This window comes from Parasteatoda tepidariorum, chromosome 3, assembly GCF_043381705.1.
Source record: "Parasteatoda tepidariorum isolate YZ-2023 chromosome 3, CAS_Ptep_4.0, whole genome shotgun sequence".
NCBI lineage: Eukaryota > Metazoa > Arthropoda > Arachnida > Araneae > Theridiidae > Parasteatoda > Parasteatoda tepidariorum.
In genome coordinates, this window is record NC_092206.1 from 66,481,517 (window position 1) to 66,500,059 (window position 18,543).

The 18,543-nt window shown below is 32.3% G+C and overlaps 1 protein-coding gene across 1 annotated transcript; it reads right to left on the minus strand.

The window, feature by feature from the left end:
- Positions 1-5,187: 5,187 nt before the first annotated feature.
- On the minus strand, positions 5,188-17,851 carry LOC107454403 (ankyrin-1-like). Its single transcript, XM_016071598.4, has 2 exons — positions 17,462-17,851; positions 5,188-8,845 (listed from the first exon to the last, which is right to left on the minus strand). Exon 2 carries the CDS (start codon positions 8,626-8,628, stop codon positions 6,322-6,324), a length of 2,307 nt encoding a protein of 768 aa, XP_015927084.2. The 5' UTR covers positions 8,629-8,845; positions 17,462-17,851; the 3' UTR covers positions 5,188-6,321.
- Between the last annotated feature and the right edge of the window lie 692 nt (positions 17,852-18,543).

Consider the following 18,543-nt stretch of genomic DNA (forward strand, 5'->3'; position numbering starts at 1 on the left):
GAATTGAAAGAAAATGATTAAAGAAACTGAAAGAAAAAGGAATAATTGGAAAAATTGTGAGTAATGGAGTAGTTGAAGGAAATCAGAGGAAAAAGAATGCATGATTATCAAATCATGATGTTCAGATCTCATGATTTGGTTATATTCGAAGCATCGTTTCCAAAAAAATTTTTATTATCGTGTTCGATATGTTTTCAAAACGCAGGAGCCCTTTAAGTAACGTGCACATATTTTTAAACATTCGAAAATTTGTGTCTGTACTAAATGACACTCTTAATCAATGGTCTCGAGATATCCTAAATTTCAGTGTTTTGTTTTCAAGTAGGATTTTTCTTAATTAGGACATCATTAGTATAGAAGTAAGAGATAACTAGGAGGCTTCGCCCCCTGCTCGCTGGCGCTCGCCAACCCCCGGAAATGCTTTCGCAGTACATTTCGGATTGCTTCGCAATCCGATGCTCGCTTTGCTCGCTCATTGGATACGTTCTTAACGTCTAGCTTTTGTATACTTTTTTGAACACTGAAGTTCCGACCACTTTTCACTGTAGAAAATTATAATCCTGTGCATTTCAGTATTAATTTGAAATTGCAAACAGTTCACATATTTTTCTTAATCACACTATTCTAAATTTCAGTTGTTGAGAAAAGTAACTGTTGTAAGTTTTGTTTTAAAGTCTTTCCCACCAGAGGGCTAAAACCATGTGTTGTAAAACAATATGAAATAGTACTGAACGCCGGATGTAAAGCATCGGCTTCGATGAAGAGAATTTTGTGAGAATTTTTTTGATAATTCGGTGATAATTCACCCGATTAGACATATGATGCTCACTACGTTCTCTTGCTCGCCGAAGCCTATCAATTAAAACGTATTAACGTTTTATATAATATAGATTAGCCATATGATGCTCACTACGTGCTCTTGCGCGCCGAAGTCTATCAATTAAAAATGAAAACTGTTGCCAACGCGAGAAAAGAAATATCATCGGTTTTATTGATACATACATATGTACGTATTAGCGTTTTATATAATATAGATAGAAGATATGGTTTAGGTTGGCACCGTATTCAGATTATTGTTATATTATGATTAGATTCGCACCAAAATTGCAAACGGTGTCTAGCAACAAAGGCCAACTAGTTAAACTAATTTAATTTAAAAATGAGATTTAGGTGAATCCTAAACATAACAAAAAACACGAAATATTTATTTCAATTCTTATTAGTCGAACAGAAATATCTGATCCATATTTTTAAAAACCACAGATTTATTTCTTTGATAATGAGGAAGCATCGCACTTAAGGTTGCCAAATCACTTTTCACTCTCAATCCTAATGCGCTTCATTAAAAAAAAATTTCGTCTGTATAAGTGACATCTCCAAACTCAATTCGAACCCCGTTTGAAGAAAATAGCAAAGATAACCTGCGACTAGTTACGTTGCCTAGGCAACTCTCCTTTTTCTCTATAAAGACCCCAAGTCAGTTGACCCAGAAGAGCCACCAAGGGTCCTATATATTGGTTAATATCACCGGAAACTACGTCTCGTTGCCCAATAACGTTTCTTAAGTGAGCCCTGGGACGGAGTTCTTTTTTCTCTCTGGGGATATAAAACGGTTAATAAATCTCGGTTGTGATGTCGCCTTCGAATTATTAGGGAGTGACAACGAATAGCTGAGGTTGGAATGACCCGTCGTAAATTAAGTAAAAATATTTAGTGGCGAGAATTATTTCAGATATTGCTGAATTCGAGAGGAAAAAGTGTTGATGGTTTGTCCAAAAAGGAAATACTCTAGTGGAAATAGAATTTTAAATAAGAGTGATTTTGACACGTTTTAGAAACATTTATTTCTCTTAACGCTTAAATGCATCGCATATTTCGCAATTTCCTGAACAGTAAACAATTCCGGATCAAATTGCAGTAAAAAATACTGCACTCTGAGTGCAGAATCCGTAAAATTCATTTACGCCTGAATTTTTACTTAATTACAGTGATTAAGTGATTTGACAGTAAATATTACTGTGAAAGTTATGGGATATCACATTTTTTGTTAATTAAAATTTTACGATAAGAAGTACTGGCATTCTGAGTGCAACATCTGTAAAATCTATTTTACCATAAGATTTTACACCTTAATTTTTACTTAATTACAGTGATTAAGTGATTTTACAGTAAATATTACTGTGAAAGTTACGGGATATCACATTTTTTGTTGCTTAAAATTTTACGATAAGAAGTACTGGCATTCTGAGTGCAACATCTGTAAAATCTATTTTTACCATAAGATTTTACACCTTAATTACAGTGATTAAGTGATTTAACAGTAAATATTACTGTAAAGATTACAGGACATTAGATTTTTTATCTCTTAAAATTTTAAAGATAAAAATGGATTTTACGGTAAAAAGTACTGGTAAACTTAGAGCCGGCACCTTATATCAAAATTTTTCATAGTGTACTTTAAATACAAATTAACAACATATTTTTGATTTCCTTTCAAAATCATATTCATTTTCTAACTTAATTTTCCTTCCAAAAAAAAAGTGTGACAATTGTACTTTGTAATGAAGAGACAATGCAATGATGAAGCAATTTTTAAAGTGTATTGTTCCTTTCATTAATTTTTTCCCTTATAATTAAAAACCGAAGAAACCTTTCTGCTTTTTGTAAAGCTTACATTTTTTTTTATATGTTGAGCGTCTGTCCATTTTTCTACGCCATTACTAAATTAATCCAGCAAATTTTGTGAAGACTGTTGTTGTTCTTGTAAAACCGTGTCACATTAGTTTCCCAACATCTCCATGAGAAAACGATGAACCTGATAAAAAACTCTTAAACCAGCAGAACAGTCGACTTCATGCCATGAAACTCTAGTAAATGCTGACAAATACTCAGAAACACTGATTAAAGTCAGAGTATGAATTCCAGATTGTAAAGGTAAAATGCTCCAACTTAAGCTTTATTTTTTCAAAACAGATCTCCCAAGCTATTATAAATCTAAAAAGAAACTTACCACCAGGGTAAACATTTATTTGTCCACTGTTTTGTTTTGACTGCCCTAACTACGATAATCTGCGTCTTATATAAACTAGGTTATTCATTGCAAGATTGCAAACTTCATTTGCTTCTGAAATAAACAGTGAAAATAATTTTTTGTGGCAGGGATTGCCTGGTAGGTAGGGCGTTGAGTCTATGTCCAAGAGGTCATGGGTTCATAGGCAAATCATTTATGAATCAAGTTGAAGTTAGGAATAAAGGAAAAATATCAGAAAGGCAATTTTTGTTACATAGTAAAAATAAGCTGTTAACTTCAGAAATTTCTACATGGCATATTTTGAAGAAAAATTATTAAAAATAAGTGCCTTGAATCAAAATATAATATCAATTGATATTATGAGAGGTCTATTGATACATCATTTCCGAATTAAGTAAATGTTCAGTACACAATAAACAGGAAAGTAAGTTAATTTTTTTTACTTTAACATGAGTAAAAAATAAACTGTTAACTTCGATTGTTGCAGAGAAACTAAAATATGATTGAAAATGAGTGCCTTGGTATAAAATATAATATCAATTGATGTTATGCAAGGCCCATTGATACATCATTTTTGAATTAAGTGAATGTTTAGAATACAAATAAATAGGAAAGTAAGTTTTTGTTACTTTAACATGAGGAAAAAATAAGCTGTTAACTTTGATGTAAAGAAATTTAAAGCGGTGTAAAGAATTTCAATAAGACTCCTATTTGAAGGAAAATGATTAAAAAAGAGAGTTTCGAAACGAGCTCTTCCCTTTTTGGAAAATTGCGATTTGCTTTCTGTTTCAAAATTATGTTTCTGGATAGAAGCCGTCGCGTTAGCGTAAAACTGCACTCATAAAACTTTTATGCGCCATCCGAGAAAATATAGATATATTAAAAAACAAAAAAAAACTTTGATGAAGCTTTGCAAGTTTCAGCAATTTGCGTAATTTTGCTTTTTATCACCGCAATATAACTAACTTACTTTAAAAGAAAAACTTGTGAAAGAAGTTTTTCGAGGTCGCTTTTCTTGAAACATGTTTTTATTCTTTATTATTCAAAAACAAAAAGTATCTAATTCGAAGTTACTTTGAATTTGTCTTTGATTGTACGTGCAGGATTACCCTCCACCTTTCAGAAAACAGAGGAGAGGTTTTTTCGATCAACATTTGTAACTACTATTTTTTTCCATCAAATACTTCTTGTAACTAAAGTCAGATTTCCTCCATGAAATACACTAATTCCCAATATAAAAAAAAGGTATCTAATTGATTTTAAAAGTAAATCATTGTCAATTTTATATTGAATTGTAGTAAGACATAAAGATTAAATCATATTAATTTTAAAATCTCGGAAATTTTAAGAAAACGCATATGGGATGACAATGGTTGTAATATATTCATTTATACAGTAATTTCCTGTTGCTGAGAATTAAGTATTTAGCTGAAATTTTTCCTCCATTCAAACCTGCTGCAATACTATTATGAGGAAATGCATGATATCGACAGAGAAAATGAAGTAAGTGAGCTGCAATAGTGGTTTTAATGAAAATTTCCCCTGATCACAACAGAATGTTCCCGAATTATCGGTCCGAATTAAAATATTTAATACTTCTAGAAAAGTTATAACTAATTATTTATTAAAAATATAGCTGTATATGCCAATCTCTCACTTTAAACTTGAATTCGTGAAAAAAAGAAGTTGAGGCATTAAATATATTATATCATAATATAAATAAGTTGTTGTTGTTTCTAATGCGACTTGCCACACGGGCAAGCCTACTTGGTGAAACCGAGCAAATTTAAGGCAGAGTGTGAGATTCTTGTTTTTCAGTGGCTCCATCCAATAGCCAAGAATTCGTCTTCAGCCACACACACGTCACAGCCCGTTTTATAGAGCGGCCCCATTCACTCGTCCATTCCTCCACAGATCGTAATTTGGACCTGAATTAGAGAACGATCGATCTCAATGCCAGTACCCCCAGAGGTATTGATTTGTTATGGGAACATGGAGGACTTTGCGACTAGACAGATTTAACGTGCATCAGTTACCATTTACAACGGCCGGCCGGCGGGGTTCAAACCCACGAACTCTCGGACATGGGCCTAGTGCCCTACCGACCAGATTATCCCGACCCAAATAGTACGTAAATAATCAAATAGAAGTAAGGGATGCCTTATAATTTATTAGTTAGGAAAAAAAAGTTGCAAAATAATTGAACGAGACTGATTTATAGCGTGTAACAAGGAATTAAGAAGAACTCACAAACTCTAAGATCTATGCATTAAAACAAGGAGCAAAATACATAGCTTTTCCAAGAATACCGAGATCTGTTATTATTTGAGTTCGTGAGACTGTCCATAATACTTGGTAAGAGAAACCACTGATGCAATAACAAGCAATGGTGGTAGCATTGTAGATATATCACAATACCCGTTGTTCAGTATTTCCTTTTCTAAACTTATTTCTATGCTTTGAATTTGAGGACGATTTAATTTTATTTTATCGATTGGAGGTAGGTATGAAAATACTGGTGAACGATACAAAGCTGGTAAATCCACTTTATTAAACTTGTTTACTACTGACTTAGAGCACAATTCTACGTCAGTAAAAAGTATATCTCTTACTTGAGGATTTTCCAATATTCTGAGACAATCTTTCGGTTTGAAATAAGCACCACTATCAATAAGCTGTTTGATGAACGAAATACAATCTTCCCCTTGAGAAAGAGCCCATTCTTCAGTTAAGTAGTTTAAAGGGGTGTCACCATTTGCATCAACAACATTGACATCCTTTTGGTGGCTTACGACGAGTTTAAAAAAATCAAAATCCCAAACACCAAAAGCTGACAGATGGGCAGCAGATTTATTTTCTTTATCATCGATATCAGTAAAACAAGTTATTTTATCCAGAATGCTTTCAGCATTCAGTGGATTTTCATCATCATACGAGACTAAACGTTCAATATATTCATGGATATAATAATAGAGAAATGTTCGACCGTCATTGTCTTTGATATCAGGATTTGCTCCTGTCTCTAATAGCATTATCATTATATCAGTGAGTTGATTTCTGCAGGCTAAATACAATGGCGTTTTACCTTCTTTATTTTTAATGTCTAAATTCGGGTTTGCTTCCAACATTTTGCTTACTGCCCAAGTATAACGTTCTTCAATAGCGAGATGTAGAGGTGTGTTTCCATCAGTATCTTGTATATCTGGCTTGGCACCTGCTTCAATTAACTTTTCAACAATATAGCACACTCTCATGCCCACGGCATCTCCTATTGCATAATGCAAAGCAGTTCAACCTTGCTTGTTAACAGCGTTGATTTCATCATCTTCCTTTATCAGAAATTTTAAAATTTCTTCATTAGCATTCCTATTCCTGAAATTTAAATCATAAAAGTCGTCTTCGTCTTTACATAAAAGCCTGTAAATGGCTCTAAGCGGTCTGAACATAGCAGCTAAACATAAAGGGGAAACCCCGACATTGGTTCTCGATCTTATGTTCGCTTTCTTATTCACTAGATATTTTACAAGCTCTAACTGTTGATTGTTAATGGAGTAATGCAAAGGTGTCCAATCATCTTTACTCTTTTCATCTACACTAATACCCATATTGAGAAACAACTCAACAACTTTCTTGTTACCATGACGCGCAGCAATGTGAATGGGTTTTTCCCCTTCTGAATTTATAATGTGAGGGTTGGCTCCCTTTTCCAAGAGGAAATTTATAACGCTAATTATGTCTTTTTCGGCAGCTATGTGCAGTGGAGTATTATTATCTGGTTCAAATGAGTTAGGATCTTGCCCAAGTTCAATAAAAGTTTTAATAACTTCTATGTGACCATTTTGAGCTGCAACGTGTAGAGGTTTGGCAACTCTCTCAAACATTTCATCATAATCAGCACCTTTTTCGACAAGGAGACTGACAATATCAACGGCCCCCTTCCACGCAGCATAGTGTAAAGGTTTCCAACCCTTTTTGTTCCGCTCGTTAAAATCAAGCCCTAGATTCAAGAAATACTCTATTACATTTTTGTGTCCATGTTTTGCAGCCAGATGCAACACGCTATAATTTTCATAAGTCTTTGCGTATATATTTACTTTATTTTGAACTAAATATTCAATCGTTTCTAATTTACCCCCTTTTGAAGCCCAGTGAAGCGGTGTCCATTCTTTACTGCTGGGCTCCTCAATGCTCATTCCAATAGAAATAAAAAATTCTATTATTTTAGTTTGTCCTTTTGAAGCAGCGATATGAATAGCTTTTCCATAATCACTGGATTCAACGTGAATATCAGCATGTTTATCAAAGAGATACTGAACCATTTGAAGAAAACCTTCTCGAGAAGCATAGTGTAAGCACGTCCAATGGTATTTCGTATTTAATTCATTAACATCACATCCTTTATTAATATAAAACTCAACTGACACCGTATGCCCGTTCTCAGCCGCCACATGAATAGGCTTTTGGCCATCATTACTTTTGCTGTTGAAGTCCGCACCATTATTAATTAACAGTTCAATGACTCCTATATGGCCGCTTTCTGAAGCATAATGCAATGGAGTCCAGCCATCATCATCTCGGGAATTTATTTTTAATCCAAGGGTGAGGAAATATTCTACAGCATTAACATTGCCCGATTTGACTGCAAAATGTAACGAAGACTCACCATATTTGTTTTTGGCATTTATATTAGCTCCATTTTCAATAAGATCGTGAATTACATCCAGATGCCCGTTTAATGCTGCAAAATGTAGAGGTGTATAGAAATTTTTATTGACATCTTGAACATTGGAACCATTATGAAGAAGGAAATTTAGTACATCTCTGTGTCCATATTTTGAAGAAAAATGAATTGCTTGATTACCTTCGTCATCAGCAGCATGAATGTTGGCTTTATGTTTTAAAAGCACCTCAACTGTTTCAAGCTTTCCCTTAGATGCAGCTAAATGTAATGAGGTGTAACCGAGTTTATTAATCGTGTCAACACCTACTCCTTTAAGTAAAAAATAATCTACAACTTTTTCGCAACCATTTTTCGATGCAGTATGTATGGGTTTCGTACCTGTATTAATATCCTTTGCATGGATATTAGCACCATTATTGACTAGATATTCCACAATATCCACATCATTGTTCAGAGCTGCACAGTGCAATAATGTCCATCCATTTTTATCAGTTTCATTCGCATCACCACCTTCACTGAAAAAAAATTCTAGAATGTTTCTACGACCAAATCTGGATGCAATATGGCAGTATTTCGATCCCATATAATAAGTTTCAGCACTCGCATTTGCTCCATTTCTGAGTAAAATCTTTACAATTTCTAAATGCCCTTTTTCTGCTGCGTAGTGTAAGGGTGTGCGCCCCTGCCTATCAGTTTCACTAACGCCAACTCCTTTTGTTATAAGCAATTCAATTATATCACATCGGCCAAACAGAGATGCTATGTGTATCATCTTACTGGAACTATCTTCGACTATGATTGCATTAGGATCAAGGCCTTCTTCTAACAGGCATTCAAATTCTTCAAGCATACCGTGTTCGATGATAAACATTGCTTCCTGTAATTCAACATCACAGAACTTACGTTTGTTTTCCATTTTGAAAGAAAAGTCGGCAATATTTTCACTCGTTATATTATGCAAATTATTCGGCAATAGTATGCAAATTTGATTTCAATTGTCAGCATATCTAAAAACAGAACCAACACTAATGGAAATGCGCCATTTTTCTTCTATTCGGTATATTCCTTTTTAAGTAGGAGTGATTACGTGGGTCATATTTTCAAGAAATATTTTTCTAACAAATTTTCTTTTTCTGTAAAAAAAGAAAAGAATAACTATTAGTAAAGGAAAATTTTTCACCTTCTCTAAAAAGAGTATCACTGGGACTAGGAGTAGGACTGGGCTATAAATCGATCTATCAATTCACTGACATATCGATTTAACGCCGATACAGCGACTTTCGTTCCAGGCGATGCATCAGAAATCTGATTTAAGCCGTCGAGTAAAGAAGACGAACGATATAGCGATACAAGACACGCAAGGATCTTCTCTTACGTTCCGATGCCAATTCGCGCTGTGGAAGACTATGTTCGTTTCGCTATGTTGAAACAGCCTTGACGGTAGAATCAGTTTTGAGAACATATATCGTGATTTCGCATGTTCGTTTTCGCGCCTCTTAGTTCTTTTCTTTTACTTTGTCGCGACTTGATATCCTTCCTTGTAGATTATTTTCAGTGGGATTGACTTTGTGATCGCCGTCGTTGCCTTGTTCTGAACGTAATCTATTATTGAAAAGAATATATAAAGAAGTGTTTCTTAATTAGGTAAATTATTTTTTTTAAACAAAATTTTTTTTAATTTTTAAATGTGAAAATTAATTTTGAGTAATTTAAGAAATTTTTTACATTATTGAATTTATTACAATCGGAAATCTAATTTAAGGTGCCAACAAAGAATTAAAATACAAAGTAATTAAATTTGTTATCTTTTATTTTATTTTAATTTATTAAAAACTTTTTGGATAAAACTTCTAATAATTTAATGGGTTTTTATTACTGATTTTTAATTTATAAACCTTTAGTTATTTTTATAAATAAAATTATAACAAAACTTGTTTTTCCTCTCTTGGATTTGGACATAAGTCAATCAACTTTGTTTATTCAAAACAATTAGTAAGGTTTACGANAAGTTAGTTGAGTTAAGACAAGTTAGTTGAGTTAAGACAAGTTAGTTGAGTTAAGACAAGTTAGTTGAGTTAAGACAAGTTAGTTGAGTTAAGACAAGTTAGTTGAGTTAAGACAAGTTAGTTGAGTTAAGACAAGTTAGTTGAGTTAAGACAAGTTAGTTGAGTTAAGACAAGTTAGTTGAGTTAAGACAAGTTAGTTGAGTTAAGACAAGTTAGTTGAGTTAAGACAAGTTAGTTGAGTTAAGACAAGTTAGTTGAGTTAAGACAAGTTAGTTGAGTTAAGACAAGTTAGTTGAGTTAAGACAAGTTAGTTGAGTTAAGACAAGTTAGTTGAGTTAAGACAAGTTAGTTGAGTTAAGACAAGTTAGTTGAGTTAAGACAAGTTAGTTGAGTTAAGACAAGTTAGTTGAGTTAAGACAAGTTAGTTGAGTTAAGACAAGTTAGTTGAGTTAAGACAAGTTAGTTGAGTTAAGACAAGTTAGTTGAGTTAAGACAAGTTAGTTGAGTTAAGACAAGTTAGTTGAGTTAAGACAAGTTAGTTGAGTTAAGACAAGTTAGTTGAGTTAAGACAAGTTAGTTGAGTTAAGACAAGTTAGTTGAGTTAAGACAAGTTAGTTGAGTTAAGACAAGTTAGTTGAGTTAAGACAAGTTAGTTGAGTTAAGACAAGTTAGTTGAGTTAAGACAAGTTAGTTGAGTTAAGACAAGTTAGTTGAGTTAAGACAAGTTAGTTGAGTTAAGACAAGTTAGTTGAGTTAAGACAAGTTAGTTGAGTTAAGACAAGTTAGTTGAGTTAAGACAAGTTAGTTGAGTTAAGACAAGTTAGTTGAGTTAAGACAAGTTAGTTGAGTTAAGACAAGTTAGTTGAGTTAAGACAAGTTAGTTGAGTTAAGACAAGTTAGTTGAGTTAAGACAAGTTAGTTGAGTTAAGACAAGTTAGTTGAGTTAAGACAAGTTAGTTGAGTTAAGACAAGTTAGTTGAGTTAAGACAAGTTAGTTGAGTTAAGACAAGTTAGTTGAGTTAAGACAAGTTAGTTGAGTTAAGACAAGTTAGTTGAGTTAAGACAAGTTAGTTGAGTTAAGACAAGTTAGTTGAGTTAAGACAAGTTAGTTGAGTTAAGACAAGTTAGTTGAGTTAAGACAAGTTAGTTGAGTTAAGACAAGTTAGTTGAGTTAAGACAAGTTAGTTGAGTTAAGACAAGTTAGTTGAGTTAAGACAAGTTAGTTGAGTTAAGACAAGTTAGTTGAGTTAAGACAAGTTAGTTGAGTTAAGACAAGTTAATTGAGTTAAGACAAGTTAATTGAGTTAAGACAAGTTAGTTGAGTTAAGACAAGTTAGTTGAGTTAAGACAAGTTAGTTGAGTTAAGAAAAGTTAGTTGAGTTAAGACAAGTTAGTTGAGTTAAGACAAGTTAGTTGAGTTAAGACAAGTTAGTTGAGTTAGTTGGAGACAAGTTTTAATCAATATTGACTTAAAGGTCATCATATGTAGTTTTCGATGTACCGAGAATCTGAATTTTAATTATTTACTCAATTTTAAATTGTTTCATGAAAAATTTTAATCCATAGAGACTACAGCAGTGAAACGGGTATTTTCGTGGTTTGATAAGAATGAAGCGAGAGCCATCTTGTTGTAAAAACTAAAACTCAAAAGCATTAGCATAAAATAGCAGCATTAAAGCATGGTGAATATTAAAGGAAGTTCTAGAGTCATCCTTAATGATGCATGCCGTCAAAACCTGTGTAAAAACTTTCAGATCACTGGTTCGACTGTTTGTTCAGAGAATTAGCACCATGACTGATAATTCAAGAGTTAAAATGTATTATTCAGGAAAAAATTCAAAAATTTCTGCATTATGTAATTGAAGATATTAGGAGAATTTGCAGGGGGTGTATGAAGGAATGCTGGTTATTTAAAACACATAATTAACGTGAAGGAAAAAAAAAATTTCAATTTTTCCGTTTTAAAATTTTAAGCATTTTAATTCATCAAATGTTTTTTTGAACTGTACAAATTTCAAGTCACTGGAATACTCCTCGAGCCAATCCATGATGATTCGACCCTTATGACATGGTGCATTATCCTGTTGGTAAACATCATCCCCCGCAGGAAAAACTGTTGCCATGAATGGGTGAACCTGGTCTGCAACTATGTTCAAGTAGCTTACAAACGTCAAAGGTTGTTCTATGAGGATTATGGGTCCTAATGTGCCCCATGAAAACATTGTTCCTGGGCGAGAAACCATGAAAATCTGGGCGAGTCTATTGTTATAGATAGAGGGTGGTCATAATGTAATGGCTCTTCGGTATAATAAATATATATATATATTTTAAAATACAAACATTTTAAAATTTTCACCACAAAAGAGCTGGAAGTAAGTGGCGTTGCATATGAACTTTTAAATCATTTAAATGTAGTGATGAGGGAACAAAGTTTAAATGAATTAAAAATAAAACAATAAAGCATAAATGTGGCTACCACTAATTTATATTATTTTACAAAAAGCGTAGAAAGTTGGTACGACCCCTGGTTAAATACAATATGTTATCGAAATCTTTTTGCTAAACTGTATATAAATTAGCAGACTACTTAAACAGAAGCATCAGATTTAATAATTTAAAGAAAGAAAACTATATAGAAGCAAAACAACGATAAATAATGAGAATGAAATTATACTAGGCTTGTCTTAAGCAAAGTTCCTCGTAAGTGTACCAAGTTTAGGCATTAATCGCTTCATGTAAATATTTTTTTTAAATTCTTGTCCTTATATAGAATCAAAATTTACAGTAAGTTGCTACCCTCAAATTTTAAAGAATAAAAATCCAAATATGTTTAAAAAAAATTATTCAGAGAAAGTGCATTTTTGTGTCTAGTTTCACAACTTAATTACCAGCTAGCACTAATTAATTAGCATATATGATGTCATCCCCAGAAACCATTAAGATATACACTTAGTACGCAAAAATCCAATCATTAGAAGGAAAGTTATTCATTGTCATATCTTTTTTATCTTGTGCACTATACACTTAGTGACACTTAAAGATTACTGAACACTCGCTTTTTTAGAGTTTTCCGGCTATAATAAAGCTTCCAACTTTTAAGAATTTTTTTGATATTTTATTTAAAGTCGTAACAAAATTTATATGTTTGCCTGTTTTTAATTAATAATTTAAATTTAAAACTATTTGTATTATTAATACGTTTATGAATAAATTAAACATATTCATGAAAGATATAGTAATCCGACGATGGTGTTTTTAGTTTTGGGCAAAATGAACAAAACACTTTTGCCCACAATGGTAATTCAAATGTAATCTTATGTTTTGGAAAAATCATTTTCAGGAAGATTACAAGTTGGCAGATGTGTAACAGCAAAAATTCCATACTTGTGATAAAGTATGCTTCGTAAACTACAAAAATTGAAACTGGATAGTATTTCTTTTGCAGTATGCGATGAACTACCGTTTTTTAATTTTATAAAAATGTTCGAAGGTCAGAACTATGAATGAAAATTTTGTCTACAGACATTTTTAGCAATACTAATTCAATGACGTAGCTACGCTATCTACGTTGATCATTGGGATTTAAAAAAATATTTAAACATTAAAGAAAGTGAAATAAACTCAAACAGAACTGCCTATGCCTAATTAAAAAACTTCATTTGCTTCAAAATTATACGAAATGAAAATAATAGTAGAGAAGTTTCAAGCGCTCAAAAATTGGAGCCCATTTTCAAGACTTATCAGAAGTGAATGAGAAGAAATAAAGGTGATTTCAAAAATAAAAAGTTTTGTATTTTAAATCACTTGTTTTTTCTCAATCGCGTCTGACAAGTCTTGATAATTAGCGGCTATTTTTGAGTGCTTAAAACTTGTCAACTGTTCTTTCCATTTCGTATATTTTTGAAGCGAATGAAGTATTTTTTTTTTTATCAAGTATGGAACAACCGTTTTCTTGGGATTCAATAAGGAACTGTCTATAGTTTAATTTATAACAAAGGCTAATGCAAAACCAGCACTAAAAATTCACTTTTCAAACATTTTTTATGAACCTACTGATTGAAATTGTTATACGATTTATAGGATCGAGGACCAATATGTGACCTTTGTGATCGATGTCCGAATTTCAGGCCCGAGGCGCAAATTCTTTTGGAGATTCAAGAGAACGTTTCGACTCAAGGATAGACAAAAGTGCTTAGTAAACACCGAAGAAAAGTTTAATAAGTAAAATTTGAGTTTCTCTCTTAAAACTCCAGAATAGTTTATACTAAGATTCCAAAAATTGAACAGACGTACATAACGTAAGCCCCTGATGCTAAAAATTCATTTAGTTTGTTTACGAGGAATGTTTGAAAAATGATTTTCTCAAATGAGTTTAGCATTAGACACAGCAATAAATTAAACTGCTCAACTTTTTTTCAACTGTTTAAAAAATAAGACGCTTGTAAGATTTCCCCCAAAAATAGTTTATTGCACGGTTTTCAATAATTAATTATTTTTATTCGTCATGTCATTTCATCTCACGTATCAACGCGGAAAGCATGAGAGAGCTATGTCAACGAATTAATGGCTCAAAAATTTGCGTAGTTTGCTTCTGATTGCGCTTTTAAAACTATCATTTCTACAAAACCAAATAATTTAAAGTCTAAATAATAACTGAATAGTTAATTGAAATTAAAACATAAATAAATTATATTCTAATGTCCTAAGTTAATGGAGATCAAACTCTTCAAGTTATTGTAGAATCTCTCAGTGATGATACTATATGAACATATTGACACCATTGATAACTTAGCTAAATTGTTTTACTAGTATTGTTAATAGCTGCTGCTTTAACAAATGTTAAATTCACGAGTATAGGCATTTAATGTGGCCTATAGTACTAGATTTTTTTTCTACTATTAAGTTCCGGAGAATTAAATTAAAAGCATAAACGTAAAAAAATTTCCAAAGTGTTATTGACGCCAAAGATGATTATTTTCGTAACTATGCAATACCGGAGTTATTGTAATTGGTGCAATTTCAATCGGAACCAAATATATTTATATAAGTACAAAGTGTTTTAATAGTATATTTGGTGCCTATTAAAACTGCACCAATACTGTGCATTTTTATTATAGATACCGTGGAAAAAAGTTTATTAAGACCTCTCGAAGATATTACTGCAGATAATTTCTTGAATGCGGTTAATTTAAAACGTCACGATTTGACCTCGAGCAACAGCATTGTGCCAGATGGTACCGAATAAAGACGATCTTCATTTTTATGGGCCGAATTACTTAAAATGTGTTTTGCTAAATCTAATAACGCAAAGTTACAGGGAAGGCCAACGAATAATAATAAATACAAAAGACACTCAAATTACTTTAGCTTTACTAATTGTTTCAGTTATTTGTCTTTCAGTTTTGGGCAGGATTTTGATACAGTAATTCTATTTTTTTCCACTCCTTACGAGAAACGAGTCTTCAGCTAGCAATAAATAAATGGAATTATTTTTGTTTCGGCAATGGTGGTATTTTGCTTGATTCGTCATTGGAAATTGATTATTTACTACTTTTATTCCCTATGAATAACTGGTATTCAATTATTAAAAATCGATAATCAATAATATTAACCATGCTATATGATGCACATAGCTGAAAGACACTTATTGGAACAACTAATAAAGCTTAAATGAATTGAATTTTTTTATTTCCCAGTTATTTAATCCTATTATGTTTAGCAAAACAAGCTCATCTTAATAAAATCTCCGAGAACGATGCTATTAGTCGAAGCCAAATCAAGATGTTAAAAATTTATCATTAGAAAATGAAATTGTTTCCATTATTTTTGCTCTTTAGTACGCAATTTAGTTAAACTAACTCCAATTTACCATTGGTTTTAAATTGTTTATTTCCTAGAAATTAAATACTAGATACTTAACGGGCTTCGCTTATTCAAAATGGAAGGGAAAGAATATGTGCTAAATTAAACAAATGACACATTTCAACAACCAATCTGGATTGAGATTCCCCCATTACGTCATTTACAGGTATTCCATTGAGTAACAATAAACAAAACAAACGCATGACTTAAATACTAATTCGATGCAGTAGTCATTACGTGTCTTCTAAGCTTAATCCTTGAGCTCACAAGACATACTGAATAAAAAGTACTTTATCAAATAATTGATTATTAAAGAACATTCCAGAAATTCAGTTTTTGATTAAACCTATAAGTTAGACAACGTTGTGCTGTCTTAAATATTTGGAAGACAAACAGAATTGCGTACTTGCACTTCAAGAAGATCACGGATATCCACACATAACCTATGACGTCAGCGCAAGCTGATCTTTTATAAGCAAAATGGCGAGTAAAAGTTAAGCTAAGTTTCTCCACTTAAGTTAGAATGCTAATTTACGTGATGTTAATTAAATAAAAAGCTGAATCACACATCAAATTCGTTGAAATAGAATACTTTCTCTCTTACGTCTTTTACTTAACTTTGCTTTATTATTTGTTTATGTATTTTATTGTAACCGTATTTTTGCTTTGTGTACCTGACAATTTAGATGCATTAATTAGTTTTTAAGTTCTACAAGACTCCGTATGTAGAATGCTACACTTAAGAGAATTGATACTTGACGGGCTTCGCTTATTCGAAACAGAATGAAGAGAACAGTTGCTACCGTTAACAAATGCCACGTCTGAACAACTGATGAGGAACGAGATACCCACTTTACGTCAGTTGCAGGTATTCAACAGTTAATGCTTAATGGTTAACCAACAATAAAAATTTTCAAACAAATTCATCCCCCGTAACGGTCTAATTCCTTTTTGTGAACTATTTTTAGATGGAAGCTGAAAACTCCTCCTGCACCGGCCGTTCGAATATCAAGACCCTCGCACAAGCATTTCTGAACGCATCCTTCCTTTAATTATAATTCAAGATGTTTTTTCAAACTGTCATAAAATTCCTTATTGGTTCCATTGGAATGTAGAAAAAATAAGCATCAAATATTTTAAAATACTGTAGCATGAAAAACCACTACAATTATTCAATTCCCACTCACTAGTATATAAGATTATGTTAACTACAATTTCTCCTGATCTTAATTTTGATAGATGTTCGATAGCCAGCCATACAATACAATGTTGATTCTCGAAGTTTCAATTGATAGTTAATACAAATGCGAATGCAAATAAATTTTTCCGCATTATAATGCTTTTAGTAACTAATTTCAACACTAAATTGGACAACCATATTTATATTTTAAGCAAAGTCAATCTTAAAAAAGAATTTGATAAACACAAATGCTTTACACATTTAGTTTTGATCTAAATTTGAGAAGATCTTTTTCTTATCAGAGGCAATTTATTTAAGTAAGATAAATTAAGACTATACTTAGTATTTTTTAACGTTTGAAGAATACTACCTTCTTTTTCAATATTTAACACAAACTAGTTTTTTATTTTCCATTTGCAGTTTCAGAATTCAAAATACCCGATTACAAATATTCAGCAGTCAATGCAAAGCATATAAATAGAATTTGTTATATTAAATAATAATTTTGGATTACTAAAATTTACATTAAAGTTTTATTTTTATTGTAATTGTTGAACATTAAAAAAAGTTAAATAACGAACTAAAATTGCCCGATAAATTTTCAAACATATTCTAAGAAAATTATTAAGTAAAAGATTATTTTAATATATGAATTTCGTTCAAATTAAAAATAATTTTAAACTTCAATACCGTAAACTTACCTCAGCTAAATTAATATAGAATAGAGAACGAAATTTCAGAAGCGTACTTTGCGAAGATCTTTAGTGGCTCGAATGTTAGATTTCGCTTAACATAGACATGCTGAAAATGAAACACTACAAATGTCAACACGAAGACAAAATTCCTTAAGAAAAAATATTTTCGAAAAAGCAATCCAATTAGTGCGCCAACAGTTTAAACTCTCTCTCGTTCGTAAAAAGTTATTATACGTGTTTCATGGATAGAATTCCAGTTTTCAGTTGCGCATTAATCAATAATCGCAATATTTTTTTCTAAAAGTCCTCGTGACGAAATTATTGGTTTATTGGAATTACATACATTTGCAGGCTTGTGTGCTCAATTTAAGCTAATAAATCTTTGTCAGTAGAAAGACAGATAGCACAATACAGAGATTGTTGTTGTTAATTTACGTCGCACTAGAGCTGCACAATGGGCTATTGGCGACGGTCTGGGAAACATCCCGGAGGATGATNCTTGACTTCGGTGATCTTCTGGGAACCGTGTCTTAACGATCAGTCCACTGCGGGACGTCAATAGAAAGACAGATAGCACAATACAGAGAAGAATAGCACGAAGATACATCCTGGGTAACAGCGGGATACGAACCCACTACCTCCACGTTTTCCATAGCGTTTGACGGGAGATACCGCTCGCCCCGGGAGGCCCGGACGAAATGATACAAGATCTATTTTAAAGCCTTTTGCATCATGAATGAGCTTATAGCTCTTATAGTAGAGAAAAAATTGCTTGCTTATCTGCTTAAAATGTCAAAAAGGAAGAATTTGCCATTAACCAATGTCATAGATAGAAAAATCCAACAGGGTGAAGTTGTGAACGAAAGGTTGATTTTGGGGGTTTACAAAGTAAACATTTTAAGACAACGTCATAAATAGCTACAGCTGCACGAAAGCTACATGTATTATTAGATCATATAACAAAGTGAACTAGATTAGCAGCAAATCTAGAATAGTGAATCCCATCCTGAAAACGGGAAGATAAAATCACTTCAGCATCTCCATTGCTTTGTCGTCTGATAACGATGATATTTGAGCTACATATCTAG